Source organism: Mobula birostris, chromosome 8, assembly GCF_030028105.1.
Source record: "Mobula birostris isolate sMobBir1 chromosome 8, sMobBir1.hap1, whole genome shotgun sequence".
Lineage (NCBI taxonomy): Eukaryota > Metazoa > Chordata > Chondrichthyes > Myliobatiformes > Myliobatidae > Mobula > Mobula birostris.
In genome coordinates this window covers 29,186,124-29,213,595 of record NC_092377.1, presented here as the reverse complement: position 1 = coordinate 29,213,595, position 27,472 = coordinate 29,186,124, and the positions used below count along the sequence as shown (strand labels likewise).

Sequence of the window (27,472 nt, the reverse complement as noted above, 5' to 3'; positions counted from 1 at the left end):
GTGACTTCTCTTGCTTCAGGCAGATAATATTGGCCCAACCTTAATCCTAAATAAAACATTGAATTCTTTGACTGTCAGGGCACGGAAATTATTTGATGTATTCCGTGCTCTTTTATCCAGTTTCAATGAATGCTGCAGAAACTGACAACCAATATACTGTAATAAGGATTAGTTAGATTTCAAATGTCAGTCCCTTCATAAGTATATTACCCAATCTATATAAAATAAAGAACTGCTTATTTCATTTCAATGCTTTTTTCTACATCGAAGCTTTACCCTCAATCAGAGTCACAACAATTAAAAGACCAGTAACATTTGACATTTTGCCAAGCATCAGATAAATGCTAACATTTAATCAGTGTCATCTGGAAATGCATCAGTACAATGAGAACCCAAACAGGATTCCTCAATGCATCTGTGAAGAAACACCTCAGAGATGATCACTGAGATGTGAAGCAAACCCTAAATGCTCACAATCTATTGCAAGGGAAGGAAATTACTAAAATTACTGAAAATCCTGGCATCATCCCACTTTGCCAATAAGTCTAATAATGGGCCTTTATAAATAATATTAACACTAGATTTTTTTTAAAGCTGCTATCTGTCACTCCACAAGATAGCTTCTGTTTGTGAAAAGCAACTTTCAACAGATATTTCCATTAATATATGTTCACGTCTTACTGGCTTAGGTCGGTATTCTCGAAGAAAGGATTTCATGTCTCCCCCTGTCATCAGCTCCAGCAGAATGAAGCGAGGGAGAGCCTGCAGGCTGACTCCTATACATCGCACAATGTTTTGATGGCAGAACTTACTGCAACAGAAGTAGTACATGTTTAGCATCACAATGAAAAGCATTGACCACTTCAATGACAAAAAATCAGCTCAATAGAAGTCTGAGAGAGATGTGGAAACAACTGCACTGGCAGGATTTCATTCACGGTAAATTTTATTTCAGCATCTATAGAAACATGTAGCCTTTGAGGTAAAAATGGCAAACTCTAATGAGACAAATGATGCAACATTATAGCTATTTGAAAAGTATAGGAAATGTCCAGATCCAAATTGCTGACATTTCGTGATCAGATTAAGTACGTACATCTCCATTGGTGTTTGAATAATGCAAGATCCATGTTTACTGGCTTAGGAATGGAGGTGTGTTTGGAAATAGTGAATGTAATCTTCAGAAGACAAAGAATGGTTGAAGGTTTCAGAAGCATACTTGGACAGGCAGATGAACAGGTAGACATGGTGGGTCAATTATCAGGCAGCTGGTTACGTAGGCAAGTGTAGTCCTGTTTGGTGGCACTTGTACCCACCATGGATGCAATCAACTAGCCACTTGCAATGGTGTCTGAGCTGATGACACTGGCACGGATCTTCTTGAAATAGATAATAGTTGATGAAGTGCTCTCTTTTAACAGAAAATTCCAAAATGTCTAGTAAATTTGATATGGGAATTGAGAATTTTCCCATTTAAAATGCTTTCCTTCATAGCTCCGTATTTTCTGCTCTAGATTTATATAGCAAGGCGTGCCCACAGTTTATCCTATGCTACTCAACTTGACACCATGTGGAAAAACTTCCCTGGGAACTGCTGAGGCTTTACAGGCTCAGGGTAAATCTAATTTAATTTAAATGTGAGTTAAAAATATGCTTTGAATGCTCATCTAGAAAGTTGACAACTTCTCTTGAAAGTTTCTTTAGGCTGTATTTAATGTTAATGAAATTCATTGCTATTGCAAGGGGCAGAGTGATGTCACACTGCAAAGTACAGTGCATTCATCCATACAAATTATGAGTAGGGGTTGGCCATTCAGCCCTGGAAGCCTGGTTTGCCACTTCATGAGATCTTGGTTAATCTGGCGTAACATCAAATCTGCAATTCAGAAAATCTAATAAAATCTTACATCATAAACATAAGAGATTCTGCAGGTGCTGGAAATCCAGAGTAACACCCACCCACAAACTGTTGGAGGAACCCAGCAGGTCAGGCAGCATCTATGGAAATGAATAAACAGTTGACGTTTTGGGCTGAGACCCTTCACCAGGACTGGAAAGGAAGGGGAAGAAGCCAGAATAAGAAGGTGGGTGGAGCAGAAGGAGTACAAGATGGAGGGTGATAGGTGAAGCCAGGTGGGTGGGGGAGGGGGGAAGCAAGAAGGAAGCTAGGGTATTGAAAGTTGTTGAGGAGATCAACAGTATGCCTCATTTTTGCCATGGATATTCAGTCCCTCTACACTCTGTCTCCCAGCAGGAAGGCCTTGAAGCTCTCCGCTTCTTCCTAGACAACAGACCCGACCAGTTTCCCCTCCACTACCACCCTCCTCCATCTGGGCAGAATTAGTTCTCACACTCAACAATTTCTCTTTCAGCTTCTTCCACTTTCTCCAAGCTCAAAGTAAAGCCATGGGCTTCTGCAATGGCCTCAGCTATGTCTGCCTTTTCATTGGCCACATGGAACAGTCCATGTTTCAAGCCTTCCCCAGTAATGCTCCCAGACTCTTCCTACATTATACTGATGACTGCATGGGTGATGCTTCATGTACCACAGCTTGGCCATACTTTTTCCACCCTATTTCCTGTAGAAATGCCATTCCCTTTTCCCAGAACATCCTTCTTCACAGAGCAGGGTTCTTTGCAGCAGACAAAAAGCTACATCTGCCTATTCACATCCTCCCTGACTTCCTTTCAGGTGAGGCAACACCACCTCTGCATCTGCTGGGCTCTTCTCATGTATCCAGTGCTCCCAATGCCACCTCTGCTATGTTGGTGAGACCCGACATCGATTAGACACCTTCACTCCATCTGCAAAAAGCAGGTTTTCCCAGGGCCAACCATTTAAATTCCTATCTCCCTTCCCATTCTGACATGTCAATCCATGGCCTCCTTATTGCCACGATGAAGCCCCTGTCTGGCTGGAGGAGCAACATTTCATATTCCATCTGGACAGCCTCTGACCTGATGGCATGAACATTGATTTCTCAAAGTTTTCTGCCTCTTCCTTCCATTCTCCACTCTGGCTCCCCTCTTACCTCTTCTCTTCTCCTCCCATTCCCATCACATTACCCTGTTGCCCCTCCTCCTTCCCTTTCTCCCATGGTCTGCTCTCCTCTCCTATCCGATTCCCTGCTTCTCCTGCAGTTTATATTTTCCACCTCCAGCTTCTTAATTCCCCCACCCCGACCCACCTGGCTTCACCTATCATCTTCTAGCTTGTACTTCCCCTCACCCCCCCCCCCCCCCCCCACTTTCTTATTCTGGCTTCTCTCTCTTCCTTTGTAGTCCTGATGAAGGGTCTTGGTCTGAAACATTGACTACTTATTCATTTCCATAGATGCTGCCTGACCTGCTGAGTTGCTCCAGCATTTTCTGTGTAGTAATCTTACCTCCATTTGTCTATCTCTCCCTTAAAAATATTCAAAAAATTCCACTTTCATCACCCTTTGAGAAAAGGAATTCCAAAGATTCATAATCCCCAAAGAGAAAAATATACTTTATCACTTCTCTTAAAAGGATGACCCCTTACTAATGAATAACCCTTCCCAGATTTAGATTCGGACACAAGAGAAAATATCTCCACATCTACCCTGTCAAGTCCTCTTAGTATCTTAAATGTTTCAGTCATATCCCTCTCACTCTTCCAAACTGCAGTGGATACTACTTCAGCCTGTCCAAACTCTGCACATGAAACAACTAACTATTCCACGTAACAGACTGGCAAAACTCTTCCTTCAATAAAAAGAGGACATTCCAGATACGGCCTCATCAATACCCTATTGGAAACATACTCTTCATCCTTTTGTAATCACCTTACCTTTTCTAATTATACTTACTGCACCTTCTGGGAACAGCTTCTTCCCCTCTGCCATCAGAATTCAGAAAGGCCCATACCTCTCAATCCCTCTTACATCTTTGCTAATACCTTCAATATAATTCCCTCCCCACCCCCACAACTGTTTGTAAACTCCAGAATACATCCTGTAAAATCTAATCTATTTATATTGAGGTGGTTATTCCTACCTTCACATTTTGGCTGTGGTCTGGTTATTTAATCTGAGATCCGATCACCAATCACAAACCAGTAAAGGAAGAAAACCAACAATGGACAGCGGAAAAGCCTTGCTCTTGTAAAGATGAGGGCACCAAAAACCACTGAAGACGTTTGAATCAGGTTTCTATGCTCAAACTAACTTCAAAATATTGCCACATTGCTTAGATGACACAGCGGTTCCAGGAGTGTCTGAAATCATCCCCTTTGGGAGAACAATCTCCAGGCCAATCACTGAATTTGAGAATCATCCCTTCTTTTACAGAATCAACTGTTTTGAAACTATTAAAATGCTTTTTATTGTTTCTAGTCATATACTTTTCGTGATTCTACAGTCCTCATCAAAAGTTCAAAATACATTTATTATCAGAATACATACATATTATACAACATTAGGATTCATCTTCTAACAAGGAGCCACAAAACAAAGAAATCAAAATAAGTTATTTAAAAAAAAAGTATCAAACATCCAACATGCAGAAAGAGAAAAACCAAATCATGCAAACAATAAACGCAAGCAAATAACGTGCTGAACTGAAGTCCACGATGAGTTTGTTCGCAGACCTTTTGTTCAGTGCTGAAAAGAGCAGTGAGCCAAATCATCCCTCCCTCAACATAACTGTTTCAATCTGGCCTGGTGCCTAAATCGTCATCCAAACATTGGGTTCTGTCACTTCGATGTACTCTGGGGCCTGGATCCTTCTGCCTCAATTCAACCTGTGCCCAACCTTTCCGATTTGGCTCAGCGCTTACGTCAATCAAACGTTGGGTCTTTTTCACACTGGGCAACAGCCCACTGCCTTGCCTTGCCTCGGTTCTGCCTCATCAAATTGCCTCCAAGCCCAAGGGGATGTTACAGATCATTGCTTGCGGTGGATCAGAGGTGGAGAGGATCAGTAACTTAAAATTTCAGAGGATCTGTCCTGCGTTCAGCACGCAAGTGCCATGACAAAGAAAACACAGCAGTGCCTCTACTTTCTTAGAAATGTGTGAAGATTCAGCGTGTCATCTAAAACTTTGACAAACTTCTATTGATGTGCTGTGGATGGTATATTGACTGGTTGAATCAAGGCCTTGTATGGAAACACCAAGGCGCTTGGACAGAAAAGCCTACACAAAGTAATGGATGCATCCCAGTCAATCATGGGTAAAGCCATTGAGCAAATCTACATTGAGCATTGGTGCAGGAAAGCAGCATCCATCACCAAAGACCCTTACCATCCAGGCCATACTCTCTTCTTGCTCCTGCCATCAAAAACACAGGAGCCTTAGAACCCACACCAGTAGGGTTATTACCTCTCAACCATCAGGCTCTTGAACTAGAGGGGATAAATTTACTCACCTTCACTCACTCCATCACTGAAATGTTCAATGGACTCACTTTCAAGGATTCTTCAACTCATGTTCTCGATATTTGTTGCTTATTTATTTATTATTATTATTTTGGTTTTTTTTTTGTTGTTTCTTTGTATGTGCTGAGTATACCCACAGAAGAACGAATCTTGGGGTTGTATATGGTGACATATATGTACTTTAATAATAAAATTTACTTTGAACTTTTGAATATTGATTTACTGTGAATGCCTGCAAGAAAATGAATCTCAGGATTTTTTTCTGGTGATATATATGTACTTTGATAATAAATTTACTTTGAACTTTGAAAGCTCTAAATCTGTCAGAGCTTCAGGTGCCCAGAGTCACTGGCTTTCTTCGGCCTCAGTTTATTTATAGCCATCTAAAGGAGTGTTTTAACAGATTCTTCAATTAGACTAAAGGAGATCATGTTTGATTTGCCCATGTCATGGATCATCCTGCCAATATCTGAAAGAAAGTGTTGACCATTGTGTTTTTTTGGGGGAAGGGAGTGGATTGGTATGAGAATTGGAGAGAAGAGTAAATGAGGGAAGACTTAAATAAAGCAGTAGTTTAGCAAGCAATCTTACTGTTTCCTCTTACTATTTTCTTCAGGCAATCTTACCTGATTATCAGTGCTTCCATCAAGAAATCCAGCTCATCCTGCTCAGAGCAAACTTCAGGCAGTGTCTAAAGGGAACAGAAGATCAGACAAGTGACATTTATCAACAGAATATAGCATGTTTTCCCCACTAGACCCATGTATATCACTGTACAAAGTCACTTGTTGGCTTGGATAATTAGTGGCCAAAAGTAGGTGTATTTTGTCCTTCACTGGTAAAACAGAATTACCTGTCGTCTGCAGATGGTTTTTATACTTGTGCTAAAAGCTGTTCACATTCTGTCTTCAAGGATACTGGCATGTAGCCATTCAATATTATCTCTAAAACCTGCTCATTTTTAGAACAACACCAATCTGCTATAACTGAAATCACTGACAGTATAGGCACACTTTCTGCTTGAATTTTTTTTTGCTGACAGCAAGTTGACTAGATTTAGTGGCTGGTATGATCTTTGGAATAGACCCTTAAAATGCTGTCTGCTTGCCCGCTATGATGTTGAGCGGGATCACTGAGTTTTCTGTGTTGGTTATCATTTTTTAAAATTTGGATTTAAATTTATCTGACAGTGGTGCCCGAAAAGAGGATGCTGTCCAAGTTGCATGCCATCTTGGACAATGTCTCCCGTCCACTATATAATGGACTGGTTGGGCACAGGAGTACATTTAGCCAGAGGCTCATTCCACCGAGATGCAACACAGAGCGTCATAGGAAATCATTCCTGCCTGTGGCCATCAAACTTTACAACTCCTCCCTTGGAGGGTCAGACACCCTGAGCCAATAGGCTGGTCCTGGACTTATTTCCTGGCATAATTTACATATTACTATTTAATTACTTATGGTGCAACTGTAACGAAAACCAATTTCCCTCGGGATCAATGAAGTATGACTATGACTATGACTATGGATACACAGGTGTGTATTGGTAACAGTCAAAAACCACCCTTGCCCACATTGTCCTTGCATTTCACTAATGTAGCAATTGTGTATGAAGTCAGAGCTGTAAGACTAAATTTGCCAATATCACATAACCTAAGTGCACCGTTGATAAGCTGACATTTCTCCCATCACCAGTATATACTCATGACCCTACATTATTTTGGGTCTGGGCTCATTAGGTCATATGTACGATTCTGGAAGAAACCCCTGCTGCGGTCAACCCAAAAAACTCCATTGGCAAGAATAAAGAGTCAAGGGGTTTGGAAGCATATTGGCTGTGCAGACCACAGGAGGACAATTGAACAGGATCTTTCAAATATACAATATCTTCCTCCTCTAGTGTCCAACTAATTCTGGGATGAAGGTGCTTGGAGGAAGAGGAGAAGGGAAAGTAGGAGAGTTTCATTCACAAGGCAATTCTTTGCTGCAACTTAAAAAAGGCTTGTAGAATTATTGTCATTCGCAAATGGTAGAATATTGTTGCTCAATTTCAGAGAGAAATTATATAGCTATAAGAACTAACAGAGCTCAGAACATGAGCCCAACTCATATGCCCAGTAGCAACACACACAAATGCTGGAGGACATCATCTGTGGATAAGAATAAGCAGTCAACACTTTGGGTTGAAACCTTTCATCCAGAATGGAAAGAAAAAAGGAAGAAATCAGAATAAGACAGCGGGGATAGGGGATGGAGTACAAGCTGGCAGGTAATTGCACATACTAGCTCAGTTTTACCATAAAATAAATGACATATTAACTTAATATGTGTTGGAAACCAATGTTTTTAATACTTTTCATAAGATGAATTAATGTAAGACTGAAGTTGTATTTTAATTATTTGTCCCTTTTAACAAACATGTATTTTTCTCAATATGTGGTGGTCTGTCCTCACTTAATGGTAGAAGGTGGTGTAACAGTTAAACTATCACCTTTCTCATTTTTCACACATAATGATTGGTTTATTTTATCTAAGGAATTTTCTTATCTCAGTTATAAAGGTGATGGATTTTTCAGAGGTGCCATCTTTCCTTTTCTTTCATCTTCACATTAATTGCTGTTCACTCACCTCTTTGCTTCATTTCTCAGCAAAATATTTAGTTTGCTTAGTATTTGTATATTTGTTTGTATTTAAAATAAACGATCGGTAAGAGTTTAAGACTGCTCATTCATTCCTGACTCCTGGAAGAACCCTAAGGATCAGAAAATAAACAGAGATCCAACAGATGCAACCTTACATTGCAGCTTATTTTTCAATATAGCATCAGGATATAGAGGCTCATGGAATAAAAATTATCAGTGATGTGCTTGGGCTGTAGGCATTACATTACCCCATCTGTTCTCATATTCGACAGAATTCAGTCAAAGATGGATTTTCTAGCTTTCTTCCAACTTAACTGACATTTCTAAAGGAATCACTGAAGAGGAAGAAAGTAAACAATTGAGAGGGAAACAACTGATGGCAGGTGGGTGAAAGGCAGGCAGCTGTTGGCAAGAGATTTTGCATAACAGACTCTAGCCAAGTTGGCAACTAAGACTACATCATATCCATCAACACAGCAGAAACAGATAAACTTGCAGTTCCAACAAAGGGCCTTTGACCTGAAATGTTAACTCTGTTTACGTTTCCATCAATGTCACCAGGCTTCCCTGTGATTACAAGATTTTGCTTATTTTAGATAATTTTGTGAATATTCTGTTCGTGACAAATGACTTTTGATGTTCTGCATCTATGGTCACATTTGTTTTACCATATTGGAGACAACCTCATCCCCAGTCCTCCCTCCTGTATTGTTTCACTTTCCATGTTCTACATTCTAACGGGCTCTTAACTTGAAACATTAGCTCTCTTTCTTTTCCCACAGATATAACCTGACTTGAGGAGTATTTCAAGCATTTCCATTTTTATTGCATATTATTTTTCTCATGGTAACTTATGGAGACCTTAAGTAGAGTAATAGAAAAGTCTAACACAGGAACCTGCCATAGTGTCTGCGCCAGCCATGATGCTAAATTAAACTAATCCCATCTGCTTGTGCAGGGCCTATATTCCTCCATTGCCTGCCTGGATAGAAGTCTCTTCAAAGAACTTGCTTTCATCACCTTCCCCAGCAGCCCATGCCAGACCACACTCTGTCTAGAAAACCTGCTTCGTAATTCTCATTTACTGCAGAGTTTTCTTCTCTCAGCTTAAAGGTATGCTCTCTTGTATTTGATATTTTTATCTTGGGATATAGACCCTGATTATCTACCCTCTCATAATTTTAGGCACTTCTATCAGGATGCTCCTCCGACACTCCAGGGAAAATATTCCAAGTCTGTCCTCATAGTCAGTACTCTGTAAACCAGGCAACAGCCTGAAAGTGAAGCAAGAAATGATGAAATCATGTGGGATTGTTGCATTCGTGTGGGGAAATGCTGATCCTGAGGCCAGAGTTCATCATTTCCCAGGAAAGAATCATGCAGAGTTTGGAAGCTAGGAGGCTGGCTTAGTTGATGGAATCAGTCCTTACAACTTACATCCTGAAGTATGCAATGAGCACTTGAGGCAATTTGTTTCCTTTACATTATTACAGAACAGATTGCAAACATTAGATTATGAAGAAAAAAAACTCATGCTGTTATGGTTTACATCCACTGCTGTTTTCGATATTTTAACCAATATTAGTCATTTTCTAAATTCTTTATTGCTGGGAAATGAGGAAGTGCATTCCTAAAACAATTCACTTCCTGCAAAACAAATGAGTTTTGGATAATAACCGCGATGTGATTTTTGAAAGGTAATATCAGTGTAGCCATTATCAAAATGAGCAGCCCAGAGTCAACACTGTTTACAAATGCCTCAGTAAATTCTACCATTAAACTTACACTCAAATCTAATGGGAAGAACTTTTATAACCATGAAATAAAACAAACGAGCTTATTAAAAACAAAACAGTTTTGTTTCACATCAGCAATGTAAACAAAAGCTCTATTAATCCGAGACACTATTTTGTTTTAATCAGCAATTTACATTAGAAATACCTTCTATAATGCTTTCAAGTAAAATTTCTTGCTGTATGTAAATTCAACTTATGCATTCCTAACATTGGTCTGAAATGGATTAGTTTTATCCAACCTCTTTTCTCCATTTTCCTTTGGAATATATAAGCCTAAAATCTCTGGAGACGTAAACAGAAAGGAAATTACAGGTAGCCTGTCATTTTCTGATTGTGTGCTACAAGAACCCAGGATAACTGGATACCAGTGTCCACTGGGTGTTCTTTTGAAAGATGAGCCTTAATGGGGTCGATATGCAAGCGGCCATACTCTGGGCCTAGACAATAATATTTTATAAAGCTGTTACTTTATAAATCAGAACTTAGATTATATCTACATCATTGTCTCAGGACTACATGATTCACGTGAAAGGTGCATTAAGTTCAAGTTTAAGCCGTTTATGTTCATTGTCATTCAACCGTATACATGTATACCGCCAAATGAAATAACATTTCTCCAACCAAGGTGCACCACATGGTACATTTAACTCATGAACAATACAATATTACCACAAATAAATTAACAAATAATAAAATATATTCCAGAAGATTGATATTTAGCATAAGGTCCCATTTACAACACGAGCTAAAAAGTAAATAGTATTAGTGCTTCACTCGTGTGGAGACCTAGGTGGTAGCAGGGAGGTCAGTAGTCTCATGGTCTGGGGGAAGAAACTGTTTCAGTACTGCTTGGATGCCAATTGTGCTGGTGGGTATTATGGAGGAGTTAATACACTGTTCACATAATCATTTCGTTGTGAAGAAGAAACAGGTGTGCCAGACAAAGAAGACCTTTCAAATTATTGCCATTGCTAGTACTGGTAGACTAGGAGACTAGCAGGCAAGTCTGATTCCTTCCCTGTTTTAAATGAGTTTGAACTTGGGGAGATGGTATCCACCTAGCAGCTTCTCTTTATTTTGATGAATAGGGCAAATGTGGAAAGCTCCTTTATCCATTTCCAGCAGAATCAAGGGTGAACAATGGCAGATAAAATTCAATCTGGAAAAGTGTGAAGTGAGACACTTTGGAAGGTTGACCTTGAAAGGAGAGTAGAAGGTTAATGGCAGGATTCTTAGCAGTACGGAGGAACAGAGAAATTTTGGGGTCGAAGACAAATAAATCCCTCAAAGTTGCCACATAACTTGATAGGGTGGTGTGTTGGCCTTCATTAGTTGGGAGATTGAGCTCAAAAGCCATGAGGTCAATTTGCAGCTCTGTTAAACTCTTGTTAGACCACACCTTGAATATTTTGTTCAGTTTTGGTCACTTCACTAAGAGAAAGGATGTGATGTATTTCAAAGTGGGTGTAGAGGAGATTTACCAGGATACTGCCTGGATTAGAGGACATGTCTTATGAGGAAAGGATGAGCAATTTTGGGCTTTTCAATTCAGAGTGAAGGAGGCTGAGAGTCGACTTTCTAGAGGAGTACAGGATTATAGGATCATAGACTGAGTCGAGAGCCAACATCTTTTTCCCAGAGTGGCAATGGCAATCAGAGGACATCAGTTTAAGGTGAGTGGGGGAAAGTTTAGGGGATATGTCAGAACTAGGTTTTCTTTTCACAAAGAGAGTGGTAGGGTCTGGGATGCATTGCCCGGAGTGGTAGAAGAGGCTGATACAAAAGGGAAGAACATACCAAATGTATTGGCAAAAACAAAAACAAATGGACAATAGTTTTCTCTTGCATCTTCTGAATCAAATACAAGCCAAAACATTAGATATCAAAGTAACCAATGATTTGCTGACCTCCCAAACTTGGTGCTTGAGTACGTTTTTCATTTAGTGGCTTGGAAGTGGAGTGGTGTTGAGAGACAGAAAACTCTGGTGCAAATTCATATGTCATTCTTCACCACAACTGTGCCAACAATGATATCCTGTTGGGTATTTATGACTAGCTTCAAGTTGTGTTAAGTTTTCTACTATCTAAAAGAAAGCTTAAGCTTGAACATTTGTGCAATTGGAACAGATGTTGTTCTTGTTCAGTGAACTTCACAATCAGTGCACATCAAAGTTTGCAATGCTTTTCTTCATTTCATTTCACAACTTCACAGAACAATTTGTTGCCATTTTTATTAGCTTTAGTTCTCTTTATTAAAATAAAACACATTTTTATTAAGATCAACACACAAAGTGCTGGAGAACCTAAGTAGATCAGGCAGCATCTATGGAGGGGAATAAACAGTTGTGTTCATGATTTATTTCTGAACTATATGCATCAAATCTACAGATTGTATGTATGGTACCTAAATATTAGGCTGGTTCTTTTTTTAAATGATAATCAAATGCCAGCAATACCAACACTTGTTCATAGAGTTTCCCAGATTAGGCTTGCTAGTCTCTCATGCACAAGTATGACGCATTTGTTGTAAGCTATGCCCTTTGATGCAAGCACCACGTCAACTTCACTCTATCCCTTATAGTTTCCCCCAATCATTGTTTTGTTATTTAGAGATACTGTGTGGAACAGGCTCTTCCAGCCCGAAGACCCACCCTGTCCAGCAACGCACAAATGCACCCAAACACTCTCCTAATCAAAGGCCAGTTTACAATGACCAGGTAACCTATAAACTGGCATGTCTTTGGACTGTGGAAGGGAACTGCAGCATCCGGAGAAAACGCACGCAGTCACGGGGAGAATGTACAAGCTCCTTACAGACGCCACTGGAATTGCACCCTGAACTCCGATACCCTGAACTATAGTTGAGTCACGGTAACTGCTACTCAACCATGGTGCCCAATCTCTTACCACTCTATTTCTTTCTTCCAGTACCCCCTCTCTTCCTGTCACCATAGCTCCAATTCTTTTCCATTCCTAATATTCCAACCCAGTAAAATCCTTGGAGAACCCAAGCAGATTATATGTGGGGAGCAGTCCTAAAGTTCAGGCATACAGAGATCAGCTGAAAGCTGTGGCCTACTTTTGTATAATGCCTGAGCAGAGGCATGAAGAAATTAAAGAACTGTAACATTGGAATGACTTAGAGTGGGTATTCAGGACTACTTCATACAGGACACACATTGTGTGATAATTATATGAGCCATCTGGTAAACATACTGTTATTCTGTTTTACACTGACAGCTTCTTCAGTCTGCTCCCCATTAGTGCACAGTTCTCTGCTACTTCTAGTCACCATCTATTGCCAGGCATAACTTTAAGGTGCTCTGAGTTCTTTTGACAAGGTGACGAGAGAAATTGATGAGGGTAGGGCTATGGATGTTATCTGCATGGATTCTAGTAAGCTCTTTGACAAAGTCCCTCTTGGGAGGCTAATCAAGAAGATTAAGATGCATGGGATCTGTGGCGAATTTGCTGCTTAGATTCAGAAATGGCTTGCTTATAGAAGACAGAAGGCAGTGGTTGAAGGGACTTGTCTAAGGTGGAGTTACGCAGGGATCTGTGTTAGGACCGCTACTGTTTGTAATGTATATATGTGACCTGAATGAAAATGTAGATGGGTGGGATGATACCAAGATTGGTGGTGTTGTGGATAGTCTTGAAGACTGGCAAAGAATACAGTACAATATAGATCAATCGCAGATATGGGCTGAGAAATGGCAGATGGAGTTTAACCCAGATAAATGTGTGGAGTTGCATTCTTTAATAGTGTTGCTGAGCAGAGAGATCTTGAGATCCAAGTTCATAGCTCCTTGAAAGTGGCTACACAGGTCGATGGGGTGGTTAAGAAGGCTTATGGAAAGCTTGCTTTTGCTAGTTGAGGCATTGAGTTCAAAAGTCAGGAGGTTGTGTTGCAACTTTATAAAACTCTGGTTAGGCCACATCTGGAGTATTGTATACATTTTTGGTCTCCCCAAAGGAGGAAGGAGGTTGAGGCTTTAGAGAGGCTGCAAAGGCGGTTTACCAGGATGCTGCCTGGTTTAGAGGGCATGTGCAATCATAAAAGGTTGGATAAATGGGTTGTTTTCTCAGGTGCGTTGGAAGCTGAAGGGAGATCTGATTGAGGTTTCCAAGATTATGAGAGGCATAGATAAATAGAGAGTATCTGGGTTGAAGTGCCTTATGCCAGAGGGCATGCATTGAAGGTGAGAGGGGGTAGGTTCAAGGGGGATGTGGGGGGTGTCTGTTACTCAGAGTTGTGGATGCTTGGAATACACTGTCTGATATGGTGGTACAGGCAAATACAGTAGAGGCTTTTAAGAGATGTTTGGATAGGCACATAGGTGTATGGAAGATGGAGGGATATGGACATGGTGTAGGTAGGAGGGATTGGTGTTTGGGTACAATTCTTACAAACTAATTGAACATACCAATGACTTGCAGATGAACGAGTTGTCTGTCACAAAAACTAAAGGTTGAGGAATGAATTCTATTTTCTTCTGTCACCCTGTCTCTATCCTTGTCATTCCTAACAATCTTCAAAGCTTTTTAGTATTGATACTGTTTTGCTACTAGTTGACATTTTCTGCATGTGATGTTTTTCAGTTACCTTTGCTAGAACAAAGATAATCTGAAAGCTTCTGTGGACAGAGATTCCAGCCATCTGAAATTAATACTATGAGGGGTGTCTCTCTGAGTACACAACCATCCCAACTATTGATTAATCAACTGTACCTGTAACCATGTTTGGTCTGCTATGTGACAAAATCAGTTTAGTCTGCCAGCTTCCTTGAAATCAATTTCAATGGTGCAAATAACTTAGCCAGTGTTGTCTGGGTTGATGCAGGCAAATTAACACAACCCAATTGTCTTTTGTTGATTAAACATGGGCCTACATGACCTCCTTGTTTACTTCTTCATAGCAAGAAGCTGAGCAAGGAGTATTGGTTAGAAGTTTAACATTGTCACACACAACTCTGACCCATTTGGAAAGTCCATGCTGCTGTGCTAGGAAGAGGAGGTTAGTAATAATTCTCTTGGGTCCTGGACAGTGAATATCGATCACAGCAAATGCATGGGTGCTGTTTAAAAAGAGTATTGAAAATGGGCATTTGAGAACTGCACTAGCTTATTATATGCTAGGGGACTTTATTTCTCTGCCTCTTTTTTTAAAGGAAAGGTTGCAGTAGCTTCTGTAAACTTGTCATCTGCAAGTCATATCAGTAGATCAAGAACTGAAAGGCTCAATTATTCTTAATCACTACCTCAGCATAGCAATACAGTACCTGAATATAACTTTAACCTCGTTATACAATGATTTTTTGTTCCAATTTTGTACTTACTTGTAAAAACTGTGTATGATTTTTATGTTTTTTCTTGTGAATGCTGCATATCTGATGCTAAATGCATGTGATGCTGCTGCAAGTTTTTCACTGCATACATATGGTGTATATGGTGCATATGACAATAAACATGACTTTGTCTTTGAAAATAACTTTCACCCATTTCAAACGTGCAAATTAGATGTTGCATAAACCTGAGCCACCAGATACAATCCTAAAATTGTACAACTCACTTTAAGAAATTACTTTCCCTGTTTCCAGCTACTTATCTTGGTAGAATCTAACCTGTCTACCAACAGAATCTCGGGACTAAAAAGCTCACATCTGCTTCCTTATTTGTCCATTGCTGGCTGGGTAGCAGGTGAATGCCAGTAATGTGAATCCTCCAAGGCAGTAACATAGTCCATCATGGGAAGAAGGAAAGGTGCTGGTGAAAGAAAGGAAAACAAAGATGAAGAAAGACAGTGAAGATAAATAGAGGAGGCGAGGAAAGATGGGAGAAACAGAGAGTGGAGGAAAATTGAAAGGACAGGTGAAATAGTCTCCTGTTTGAGTCCAGTTACTGCACATATTTTAATCAGAAGCAGGGAACAGGTAATCAAGGTACTATGAAGAAAGAAGGAGGAATATAAAACTACATCCATCAATGCTAAAAAAAAAAGTACAAGCTTAACTAATGGGGCTAACAACCAATCTGCTGGAGAAACTGAGCAGCATCTGCAGTGGGAAAAGCAGGAGTCAACATTTCGGGTTGAAACCCTGCAACAGACAGCAAAAAGGGCAAAAAGTCAACAAGTCTCTGATCCAATGAGCTGATCTTAGCTAGAGTCATGTAAGGAGGTGACTACATTTAGATATTAGACGCATTTGTGCCAATTTACTAAAATTCCCTGGATTCTTGATAGGGAACAAAGTAACATCAGAATTTAAGAAAGGTGGGAGATCGTTATCAAGAAACTATAGACTAACAAAAAAACTTTTGTCCTTGGGAAAATCCATTATTAAGAAGGTAATAGAAAGACCATCAAAAAGTCATAAGAAAATTAAGCAGAATCAACAGGATTTCATGGAAGGGCAACCATATTTGACAACTTGCTAGAAATCTTTGAGGATGATACAAACGGGGTAGATAAAGAAGAGCTGGTAGATTTAGTGTATTTAGATTTCAAGATGCCACATAAAAGGTGCACAAAATAATATTACACAAGACTGGGGGTAAGCTAATGCCATAGATAGGCAAGTAACTAACTAACCAATGAAGCAGGATAAAAGGATCATTTTTGGATTAGAGACCTGTAACAAGTGGACTACCATAGGATCAGTGCTAGGGTCTCGACTGTTGATTATCTATATTAGTAAGCTGAATGAAAGAGTTGAATGTAATATGGCCAGATATGCTGGTGGTGGGTGAGCAAGTTGTAGGGATAGCATAAAATCCTTCAAGGGGATAAAGATAGCTTTGATGTGCAGACAGAAAGATGGCAGATGGAGTATAATATGAAAAAAATGTGAAGTTATCTAATCTGGAAGCAAATATGAGAAAACAAATTATGATTTAAATGAAATGAGATGACAAAATGTTGTGGTTCAGGGGGATCTGGGGAACTCATTACATAAAATACAAATAGTTTTCAGACATGTACAGCAATTAATTAAGAGGGCTAAAGTAATGTAGATTTTGTTGCAGGAGAGCATGGGATATAAATGTAGGGAAGTTTTGCTGAACCTTTGCAAGGAATTGGTGAGATCTGTAGTACTATATACAATTTAGTCAGTTCATTTAAAGAGGGATGCATTTGCATTGGACATAATGCTGAGAAATTTTGCTCGGTTAAGCAGTTTGTGTCTGAACTCGTTAGAGTTTAGGGAAACAACAGGTGATTTTAATGAAACAAGATTCTGAGTAGGATTAGCGTAGTGGATACTGAGGGGACGTTTCACCCATTTGGGTTATTTAGAACTCAGAACTGCAGAGGCACAGATGGAGAATGACGGACATTTGAATTACAAAGGAATCGGGGACATGGGGAAAGGGCAGAAAAATTGGTTTGTGGTCAAAATTAGATTAGTCATGATGTTTTTAATTGGTGGAGTGTGACTGATGGATTGATATGTCCTGATGTTCTCACACCCACTATGATGATTAGGACCACAGATTAAAGTGACTGGCACAGAGGTGCACAATACAGAGATCCTGTGTCTCTTATCTGTGTTGACTGTGTAAAAAAGTGCAGCAGATGGAAATCCATATGGAGACAGTGTGTTTATAAAATTGATATCCCAGCTGGATCCCCTTAAATCAAGCATGATTTCTGACGCAGCATTATATGCTCCTGCTTTGATAGTGAATTACAAGATAAAGGTCGTCACCTTTTGGTCTGCTTTCTTGTCGGCAAGTCAGGAATGTGGGCCACATACGAATAATGACTGGGAAATCATGCAATACTTAAAACACATACATATGATTTTAAAATCTGATATACACATCAAAAAGAATGCATAAATGTTATTTTTCTAACTTATTTCCTGGGCTGTAATGTTTGATAGAACTAGAAGGAAATACTGCTTCATGCTAACAGTGATAAGTGAAAATAGCAGAGTATATAAAATATAACTGTGTCTGTTTCAGCTAACTAATTAACCTGTCTATCTTCACAAGATCACCAGATAATTATAGTTGAGGAAGGCCAATAAACTCAAGTAAATCATCCATCTAGAGAACTCTTAACATCTTCTACTTAGCACCTAATTTTTCTTTGACTGATTGACTTAAATGATTAAACAGCATTGTTACAAAAGAGAAATTTCCTTTTCTCGTGGACAGAAACCATTCCTTTTCCTGTAATTTGCAGACACACAAATGCAGGAAGAGGCTGGATTCTCCAAAGAAGTCTATTCCCATTTCTGCTCTGTGATGGAACATTGTTTATAAGAGAGGGGATATTAATAATAATATTTCACAGAAATTACTATACAGTGAGTATGGTTACTCGGACCATTAGTTAATCAGAGCAACCACTTAATGGGGCATCTCTTAAAGAACAAAAACTAGTTGAGAAAATAGGCAAGATTCATTTTGTTTACTTAAGACACTATGACGCTTAACTGGAGACTGTTGCCAAACGGTTTTTAACCAGTGTCAGTCGTGTGCACTACGTGGCCATTAAACACTACAGCGTGCTTCAAACAAACAGTTTTTAAATAGTGTCAGATGCGTGTGTTTGTGTTCAAAAAGCAGCGACTGTTGTCATTGATAATTGGTGAGAAATAAGCTGTAAGACACTTCAGAAATGTTTTTGTCACTACAGTTTCAAGCATGCAGGTGTGGAGATGACAGAAATGGTCAGGAGTGAAAATGAAATGATTTCACTACTTCAACAAGTTAGGAATTATTGACGAATTTGAAGTAATTGACAATCACCTTGAATGAGAAAAGGAAAATGAAGATTTGGAAGATGCAATCATTGAAAGCATTGCTTATCTGCACTAGGTGTTTGTGCTGATTTTGTTCATTTACAATCCGAAGAATGTGACACAGATGACTTCCTCCATTGATAACTATTAGGAACTAATGCATAGTTTTATCGTACTGTAGTAGTATTAGTGTTTTTTCTCATTTGTTCTGTATTTCATTTAAAAACATAATTTGTAACTCAGTTTGTCTTTTTAATAATTTTTAAACTTTTCCATGAAACTTTGGTCTATTGGGACAGTCACTTAATTGGGCAAAAATGGACAGGTGTCGATGTGTCCCAATTAACTGGAATCCAACTGTATTTATCTGATGATCATTTGTCCGGGACAAGCACCAAATGTTGTCTGTTGAGTAATATTTTCATCTCCTTTACACTGCCTAGTATAATTTGCCTTAACCTTGGTGAGCATACTGTTTACCCTAGCTGTCTCAACTCCATTCACACTCAGTCTCCAGAAATGAAAAGATGGCACAGTAACTCACTCCATCTCCATCTAAAGGCAAAATGAGAAAGCATGTCCAATTGCTGAACATTGTTGTGAAAGGACTGTGCAAGTTTTGTTGTTCTGAGAACATCCATGAAAACACAAAGCATCAATCCTAGTTGGTGCTAGATTGCATTCTCCTACAAAATGAGCAAAAATCATCACAAGTAATGCTGCAACAATTGTGGCACTCGTCTCTTCATGATGAGTTTTCAAAAGCATTTTCCACCACGTTTAACTCATCATAATTTTCAATGAAAGAAAATGGCACAGCAAAGCACATACAGTTGCCCCTTGACTCCTTAGGGAAATTACTGCTTAATAGCATACTGTTGACATAAAAAAAGTGCTTGGTAAATTCTTTTTGCTTGTGTGGGAGAGCCCAATATTGTCTACACAAATGACATAGTGATGTGTTTCAACAAAAAAAATCTGGGAATGTTTTCATAATAATGTTGCCTCTTGACAAAAGAAAAAATACACTACAGAATGACTGTAGCCCAAATCCCATTAGAAAATAACGGAACATACTCAGCACTGAGTTGTTGCTGGTTCAGAATTTATGAACTTGTGTGAACCAGCATCTTTCTTACCTTGACAGCAACCTGCAGAGGGTTGGGTTCACCAGGAATCCCTGTAACCTGGCCTTCATATACTTCACCGAAGGCTCCATGGCCCAGGCCACTGTGAAGGGAATCATTATGTTAGTACTTGCCTGTCCAAACAATAATCCACCATTTACAAAATTGGAGCTATGCAACTCAAATCATGTTCTCAATAGCTGAAACCTTCTCAATCCTCTTAGAATGAAGGTATCACTCAGTGATCTAATATTACAATATGGAATTGCAAGATTGAAACATAAAACTCTTTAAATGAACAAAGCAATTTCCATTTTTGAATATGCTTCCACTGAAGTATCATGATTTTTAAACTAAAATGAATGAAATGCCATTGCTTGACAGATTTGATTAGACATCTAGCCACAGCATGAAAAGGAAGCCTCCGCTCTGAATTCAGATATTTAATATAAATTATTTAATTGGTCAATTTTTAGCACTAACTTTCCAATTTGCTACACAATTTAAATTTCTTAGTTCAGATTACTAGGTAATTCAAACAGTTTGTGAATAAGTGACAGAACTATTAGAGATGGAGGTAAATGTTCTAACACCTGACAATAAATTCTCCAGGCAGGAAATGCAATTATTAACTTTAATCTAATAATCTGTTTAGGGTAAATCTATTAATACTGATAAAAATGCCAGGATTGTAATAGTAGAAAGTTAAGACAATAAAGAATAATTGGTTGAAATGGCAATCTCTTTATTACAGACAAAATAACCAGCAGAGGTACAGACTACCATTGCTCCCAGACCCATATTAGTTCAGAGTTCAAACTAAATTTATTATCATAGTATGTATACCATGCACAACCTGGAGATTCATTTTCTTGCAGGCACCCATAAAACAAAGAGACACAAAGGAATCCATGAAAAACCACAGAACGAAGACCGGCAAACATTCAAAAGAACAAATCATGTAAATAATTTTAAAACCTCATAAATGAGACTATAAAGGATAAGAAGCTCATTAAGGACAATATAAAGATTCACACAGGCATAAGATAACTGTGTTTAACAGCCCCCTCTAAAACCATATTTTAATATTTAAAAAGTAATATATTTTATTACTGTATGCTTGATAAATGACTTTTCCTTCACATTTGAAGTTTATTTTTCACCATAACATCTTGATAACAACTTTAGGTCTGCACTTGAATTTTCATGCTCAAACAATCCCTTCTCCAAAATGATGGAGCAGGATCTCCTATATTATAGCAGAAGGGCAAATGTGGCCTCTAGACTCCAGAAGTGCTGTAATAAGGCCCAGATATTCTACTGCAGAGAGAGGACAAGATGTCATGTATGATAGAAAAGGGTTACGTGGTCAGAAGTTCCTGGCTGGCAGCACTTCGTTCTGATGATTGACTATAAGTCACTGGTGGCAATATTCAGATCAGTTGCCTTTCTGACAGTGAGCCACTGGACCACTCTATAGAGTACTATACCTCACAGCAGAATGCAACAGTCCAGATGCAGGATTTCTACCTGAAATATTGACTACTCCTTTCCTCCCACAGATGATGCTCAACCTGCTGAGTTCTGCCAGCAGATTATTTATTCTTCCAGATTCCAGCGTCTGCAATCTCTTGTGTCTTCAACAGATCAGTGCTTTACTGGAGAATGGGTCACGGTTGCCCGAAGCAAGACCGTAGAGCAGTGATTTTGACATACTGAAGACCCTAGTCATACTTGGTATTTGAGAATGAGTGGCCAGAGACAATGTGTACTGTGCTATGACTGACTAGCACATTGAAAACCTATTAAGTGATGGTGTTGAGATCAGAAGTCAGAGCCATCCACGGTTCCAGTGTAAAAGTGTAAGTGACTACATGTTGCCACCATTCAGCTAGGAATGGACTCTTTCCTCAAAGTGCTTGGAGGTATTACTGTTCAAGTCATTGACCTATAGAGGACAGCTGGAGAGGCTCCGTAGTCAGCTTTTGAAATATCTGCCTTTCTAAGCCACCCATCGCTGATGGTGGCCCACATTCATTCCAAATGGGAACCAGGATCACTTCATGTTCCCATGCCATTCACTGCCAAACGGGGAGGCTGTTATCTGTCCGCACACCAAAGGAGACAATGGAGCAATAGGGAGTCTAAGTGGCCCATGGGTTATTGTCTTGTATTGTTTCTGCCTTATATTAGGATTACCTCTCACTCAACCACAAGGAACTCCCAGCTGGTTGGGGAAATGTTTGAGTTTGTTGCAACCTAACTTGGAAGGACAGGTAGGAGAAAAAAAGTCAGAATTTGTCACAAATTATACGTTCAAGGCAGATGGTTTCAAGAGAGATCGAGGTCAGAGTGGACTCTCAAGGAGGAGCCATAGAAATATCATGGAAGCCAAGAGTAGTAGAAGTAGTATTGCAATCACTCTAGTTAAGTATGATGTTCTCCTAAGCGGTTGTCTATTGTTAGGTCCTCATGTGGCTGTAGAGGCTGATCCAGGATCCACAGACTCTGGTGCCATGTGGACGTGAGTAAATGGTGGCTGTGCTTAGTGGTTGGGTCTTTTGGTTGTTTGTTCACTGCAGCACAGCTGAAATTGCTCTCGTGTAGTGCAACTCCCTCTTGAACAGAGTTGCTCCCCATGCATCTACTGAGTGCAGCATCTTCCTGGCTTTTAGATGTTATGTTGAATTTCTTCAGGCTGATTTTGCTGTTACCTTTGAAGCATTTCCTTTGCCCACCAGGGGCTTACTGACCTTCCTTCAAATGGGAGCAAAGAATCTGTTTGGGGAGACACGAGTTAGGCATCTGACTGACATGACCCATCCATTAGAGTTAGTGTTGCTTCATTGAAGTGGAAATGCTCTTCATGTTGGCTTCCACCAGTACATAGTCATAGTCATACTTTATTGATCCCAGGGGAAATTGGTTTTCATTACAGTTGCACCATAAATAATAAATAGTAATAGAACCATAATAGTTAAATAGTAATATGTAAATTATGCCAGTAAATTATGAAATAAGTCAAGGACTAGCCTAATGGTTCAGGGTGTCTGACCCTCCAAGGAAGGAGTTGTAAAGTTTGATGGCCACAGGCAGGAATGACTTCCTATGACGCTCTGTGTTGCATCTCGGTGGAATGAGTCTCTGGCTGAATGTACTCCTGTGCCCACTCAGTACATTATGTAGTGGATGGGAAACATTGACCAAGATGGCATGCAACTTAGACAGCATCCTCTTTTCAGACACCACCGTGAGAGAGTCCAGTTCACTGGCCTTACGAATGAGTTTGTTGATTCTGTTGGTGTCTGCTACCCTCAGCCTGCTGCCCCAGCACACAACAGCAAACATGATAGCACTGGCCACCACAGACTCGTAGAACATTCTCAGCATCGTCCGGCAGATGTTAAAGGACCTCAGTCTCCTCCGGAAATAGAGATGGCTCTGACCCTTCTTGTAGACAGCCTCAGTGTTCTTTGGCCAGTCCAATTTATTGTCAATTCGTATCCCCAGGTATTTGTAATCCTCCACCACGTCCATACTGACCCCCAGATAGAAACAGGGGTCACCGGCACCTTAGCTCTCCTCAGGTCTACCATCAGCTTCTTAGTCTTTTTCACATTAAGCTGCAGATAATTCTGCTCACACCATGTGACAAAGTTTCCTACTGTAGCCCTGTGCTCAGCCTCATCTCCCTTGCTGATGCACCCAACTATGGCAGAGTCATCCGAAAACTTCTGAAGATGACAAGGCTCTGTGCAGTACGTTGGTGTTAGTGCATCTGTCCTTAAGTTGATCCCCAAAATCCTCTGGTGGTATTGTTCCAGGGCTTTCAGGTGTCTACTATAGATGTACTGAAGTCAAGAACTACATGTTGAAAGTCGGGAACAGTAATCCAAAAGTTTGTGTAGTTCAATAGGCATATGATCCTCAAGAAGTTACTGATTGAAAATATGTAGGGCAAGCAAATATTTGAGCTACACAATTGGCTCAGTAATGCCACCATTGCTGGACAAAACATGGGTCAGAAGTTGCAGGAGTCTAGTACCTGAGTGGTTGGCACACAACCCACAGGATGGGATAAAGTTTGGGCAATTGGGGTGGAAATTTCAGGAATGACAGAAGCTCCTCTGATGTTGAAAAGCTCGCAGAGATCAAGAGACCAGCAAATCAAGAGAATCCAGCTCATGTAAATTTATAGTTCCTAAGTGTTCCTGGGCTGGACAAGAATATAAAAACAACTCCACAGGAATCAGAAGGAAGAAATCCAGCAGAATACACATGCCCTATAGAATGGATGAAGCTCAGGAACACTCAGAATTCTGCAGATGCTGTAAATCTTGAACAACACATACAAAAAGCAGGAGGAACTCAATAAGTCAGGTAGCATTGCGGGGGGGTGCAGTGGGAATAAACAGGCAACATTTTGCACTGTGACACTTCATCAGGAATGGAAAGCAATAGGGCAGAAGTTAGAATAAACACCCTCCTTCTCTTTCTTCCATGTGTTGTTTTGTAACTCCAGAAACTAACCTAAAGAAAAATGGGAACCCCAGGAAAACATATCTACTTTATTTTACTTTAGTGAGGAGCTCACATACGATATGGTGGTGTAATGATGCATGCCATTCATGTACTTTTACAAATAAACCATAATAAATTATATAAACAGCAAAGAATGCTTAATCAAACAATATACACACACAAAACACATAGATACCGTATACTATATAACACAATGACTATTTAGACATCCAGAGCAAAGTAAATTTTAAATTGTCCCATTCAGGCCTAAAGATTTAATCACTGTGGAGGATTTCTTACTCTTCTGGGATAACGTCTTTCCTGACAAGGGGGCCATTCTGCTTGGCAGGAGAGACTTGCAGCTGCGAAACAGTCTCAGGTTTTTGGCCACCACCTTGGTGGTTTTAGGGGTAGACTTTGGGACTGACAGATCTGGACATCTTTCTTCTCTAACAATTGACCGCTCTCCTCGATTGATTGATGCATCGTCTCCAAATGACGTAAGATGCAATCTCCACCACGGAGGAGAGTGGGCCAATTTTGTCCTTAATCTTTCCTTGTACCCTCTTTTGATCACCTCGCTAGTCCCTCGCCAGGACTGCTTGTCCAGAAGTGAAGCATCGAACCCCCTTGCTTGAGCAGCCCTCAATTTGTCTCAGCTGTTTGCCCTGAATAATCCTTCTGAGATTGGGTAAGAACAGATCCAAGTGTGAAGGCAAAGGACGACCCAGGACAGCAGAGCTGGTGAGTTGTTGGTTGTGGAGTGTGCTGTATTGTGATATGCAAGGAGAAAATTGGCGAGCTTCTGATTCAGTGTCAGTGTACTGAGTTCTGCTGACATTGCTCCCAGTGCATTCTTTAGTCTCTGGGAAAACCCTTTCAACCAAGCCATTTGTGGCTGTATCATATGGTGCAGATATAAAATGACTTATTCCATTCATTTTCAGGAATGACTGAAATTGGTCCACAACAAACTGTCATCCACTATCACAGATTAAGTGCTCTGGAAAACTAATCCTTGAGAAGAAGCTTCTCAACAGTTTGTGAGGCTGTAGTGGAGGCTATCGGGAACACTTCTGGCCACGTTGTAGCTGCATCCACTACTACCATGAAATTTGTGCCCAAGAACGGTCCGGCAAAATCCACGTGAATCCTCTGCCAGGGCAATGCAGATCATTCCCAGGGATGGAGGGGCCCTGCTTTTGGCATCTTCTGGACAAGTTGGCATCTTGAACAGTGCATAGCAAGCTGCTTGATCTGCTGATATATCTTAGGCCACTAGACTTCCCTTTTGAGCCAATACTTTCATTTTGATCACACCTAGATGATGAGCATATAGATCCTCCAACACTTTAGCTCTCAGCTTGGATGGTACAACGAGTCTCAATCCCCACAATAGGGCTTAGGCTTAAGGTCAGAGGCAAGAGATTTAAAAGAAACATTAGGGGAAGCTTTGGCGTGCAATGTAGTGTAGGGGCTAAGCACATACCTGTGCTGATGGAGGTTATGGAGAAGATGTCATTGCCAATTTGAACTAGTCTACAAGTGAGGAAATTGAGGGTTCGGTTGCACAAGGTCTTAAAGCTTACTGATTAGTTTTGATGAGATGATAGAATTGAACGCTGAATTATAGTTGTTAAAGAGCATTCTGATGTATGCATAGGTGTATACACTATGTCAGGATGCTGTTCATCGACTATAGCTCAGCATTCAACACCATTATTCCCACAATCCTGATTGAGAAGTTACAGAACCTGGGCCTCTGTACCTCCCTCTGCAGTTGGATCCTCGACTTCCTAGCTGGAAGACCGCAATCTGTGCGAATTGATGATAATATCTCCTCCTCGCTGAGGATCAATGCTGGCGCACCTCAGGGGTGTGTGCTTAGCCAACTGCTCTACTCTCTATATACACATGACTGTGTGGCTAGGCATAACTTGAATACCATCTATAAATTTGCTGATGATACAACCATTGGTGGTAGAATCTCAGATAGAGACGAGAGGGTGTACAGGAGCCAGGTATGCCAAACTAGTGGAGTGGTGTTGCAGCAACAACCTGGCACTCAACGTCAGTAAGACAAAAGAGTGGACTTCAGGAAGGGTAAGATGAAGGAACACATACCAATCCTCATAGAGGGATCAGAAGTGAAGAGAGTGAGCAGTTTCAAGTTCCTGGGTGTCAAGATCTCCGAGGATCTAAGCTGGTCCCAACGTATCGATGCAATTATAAAGAAGGCAAGACAGCGACTTACTTCATTAGGAGTTTGAAGAGATTTGGCATGTCAACAACTACACTCAAAAACTTCTATAGATATACCGTGGAGAGCATTCGGACAGGCTGCATCACTGCCTGGTACTGGGGGGCAGGGGGATGTGTGCCATTGCACAGGACCGAAAGAAGCTGCAGAGGGTTGTAAATTTAGTCGGCTCCATCTTGGGTACTAGCCTACAAAGTACCCAGGACATCTTCAGGGAGTGGTGTCTTAGAAGGGCAGCATTCATTATTAAGGACCTCCAGCGCCCAAGACATGCCCTTTTCTCACTGTTACCATCAGGTAGGAAGTACAGAAGCCTGAAGGCACAGACTCAGTGATTCAGGAACAGCTTCTTCCCCTCTGCCATCCGATTCCTAAATGGGCATTGAACCCGTGAACACTACCTTGCTTTTTTAAGATACATTATTTCTGATTTTTGGACAATTTTAATCTATTCAAAATACATATACTGTAAATTGATTCACTTATTTATTTATTATCATTTTTTCTCTCTTTGCTAGATTATGTATTGCATTGAACTGCTGCTGCTAAGTTAACAAATTTCACGACACATGCCGGTGATAATAAACCTGATTCTGATGCTGTCCAGATGTTCCAGGGTAGAATGCATAGCCAATGAGATGGCATCTGCTGTGGACCTGTTGTGCTGTTAGGCAAATTGGAGCAGATCCAAGTCATTTCTCAGGCAGGAGTTTATATGTTTCATCACTAACCTCTGAAAACACTTCATCACTGTGGATGCAAGTGCTACTGGACAAGAGGCAGGTTACCACGTTCTTCTTGGGCACCAGTATAATTAAAGCCTGCTTGACATAGATGGGTATCTGAGGTTAAAGATCTGAGTGAACATTCCAGCCAGTTGTTCAGACAGGATTCATCCTCCTGAAGAATGGTCCTACTTTGGCCTCAGAGACTGAAATGACAGGGTCATCAAGGACTGTGGGAGTTGGTGACA

The 27,472-nt window shown here is 40.3% G+C and overlaps 1 protein-coding gene across 1 annotated transcript in view; it reads right to left on the bottom strand.

Moving 5' to 3' along the window:
• LOC140202164 (ALK tyrosine kinase receptor-like) overlaps positions 1 to 27,472 on the bottom strand; it is a 328,364-nt gene that overhangs the window by 38,973 nt on the left and 261,919 nt on the right. Inside the window, exons 13-15 of the mRNA XM_072267037.1 lie at positions 19,731 to 19,821; positions 6,027 to 6,091; positions 682 to 811 (exon numbers count right to left, since the gene is read on the bottom strand). Coding sequence (XP_072123138.1) covers positions 682 to 811; positions 6,027 to 6,091; positions 19,731 to 19,821 — 286 coding nt within the window. The remainder of the gene's footprint in view (positions 1 to 681; positions 812 to 6,026; positions 6,092 to 19,730; positions 19,822 to 27,472) is intronic.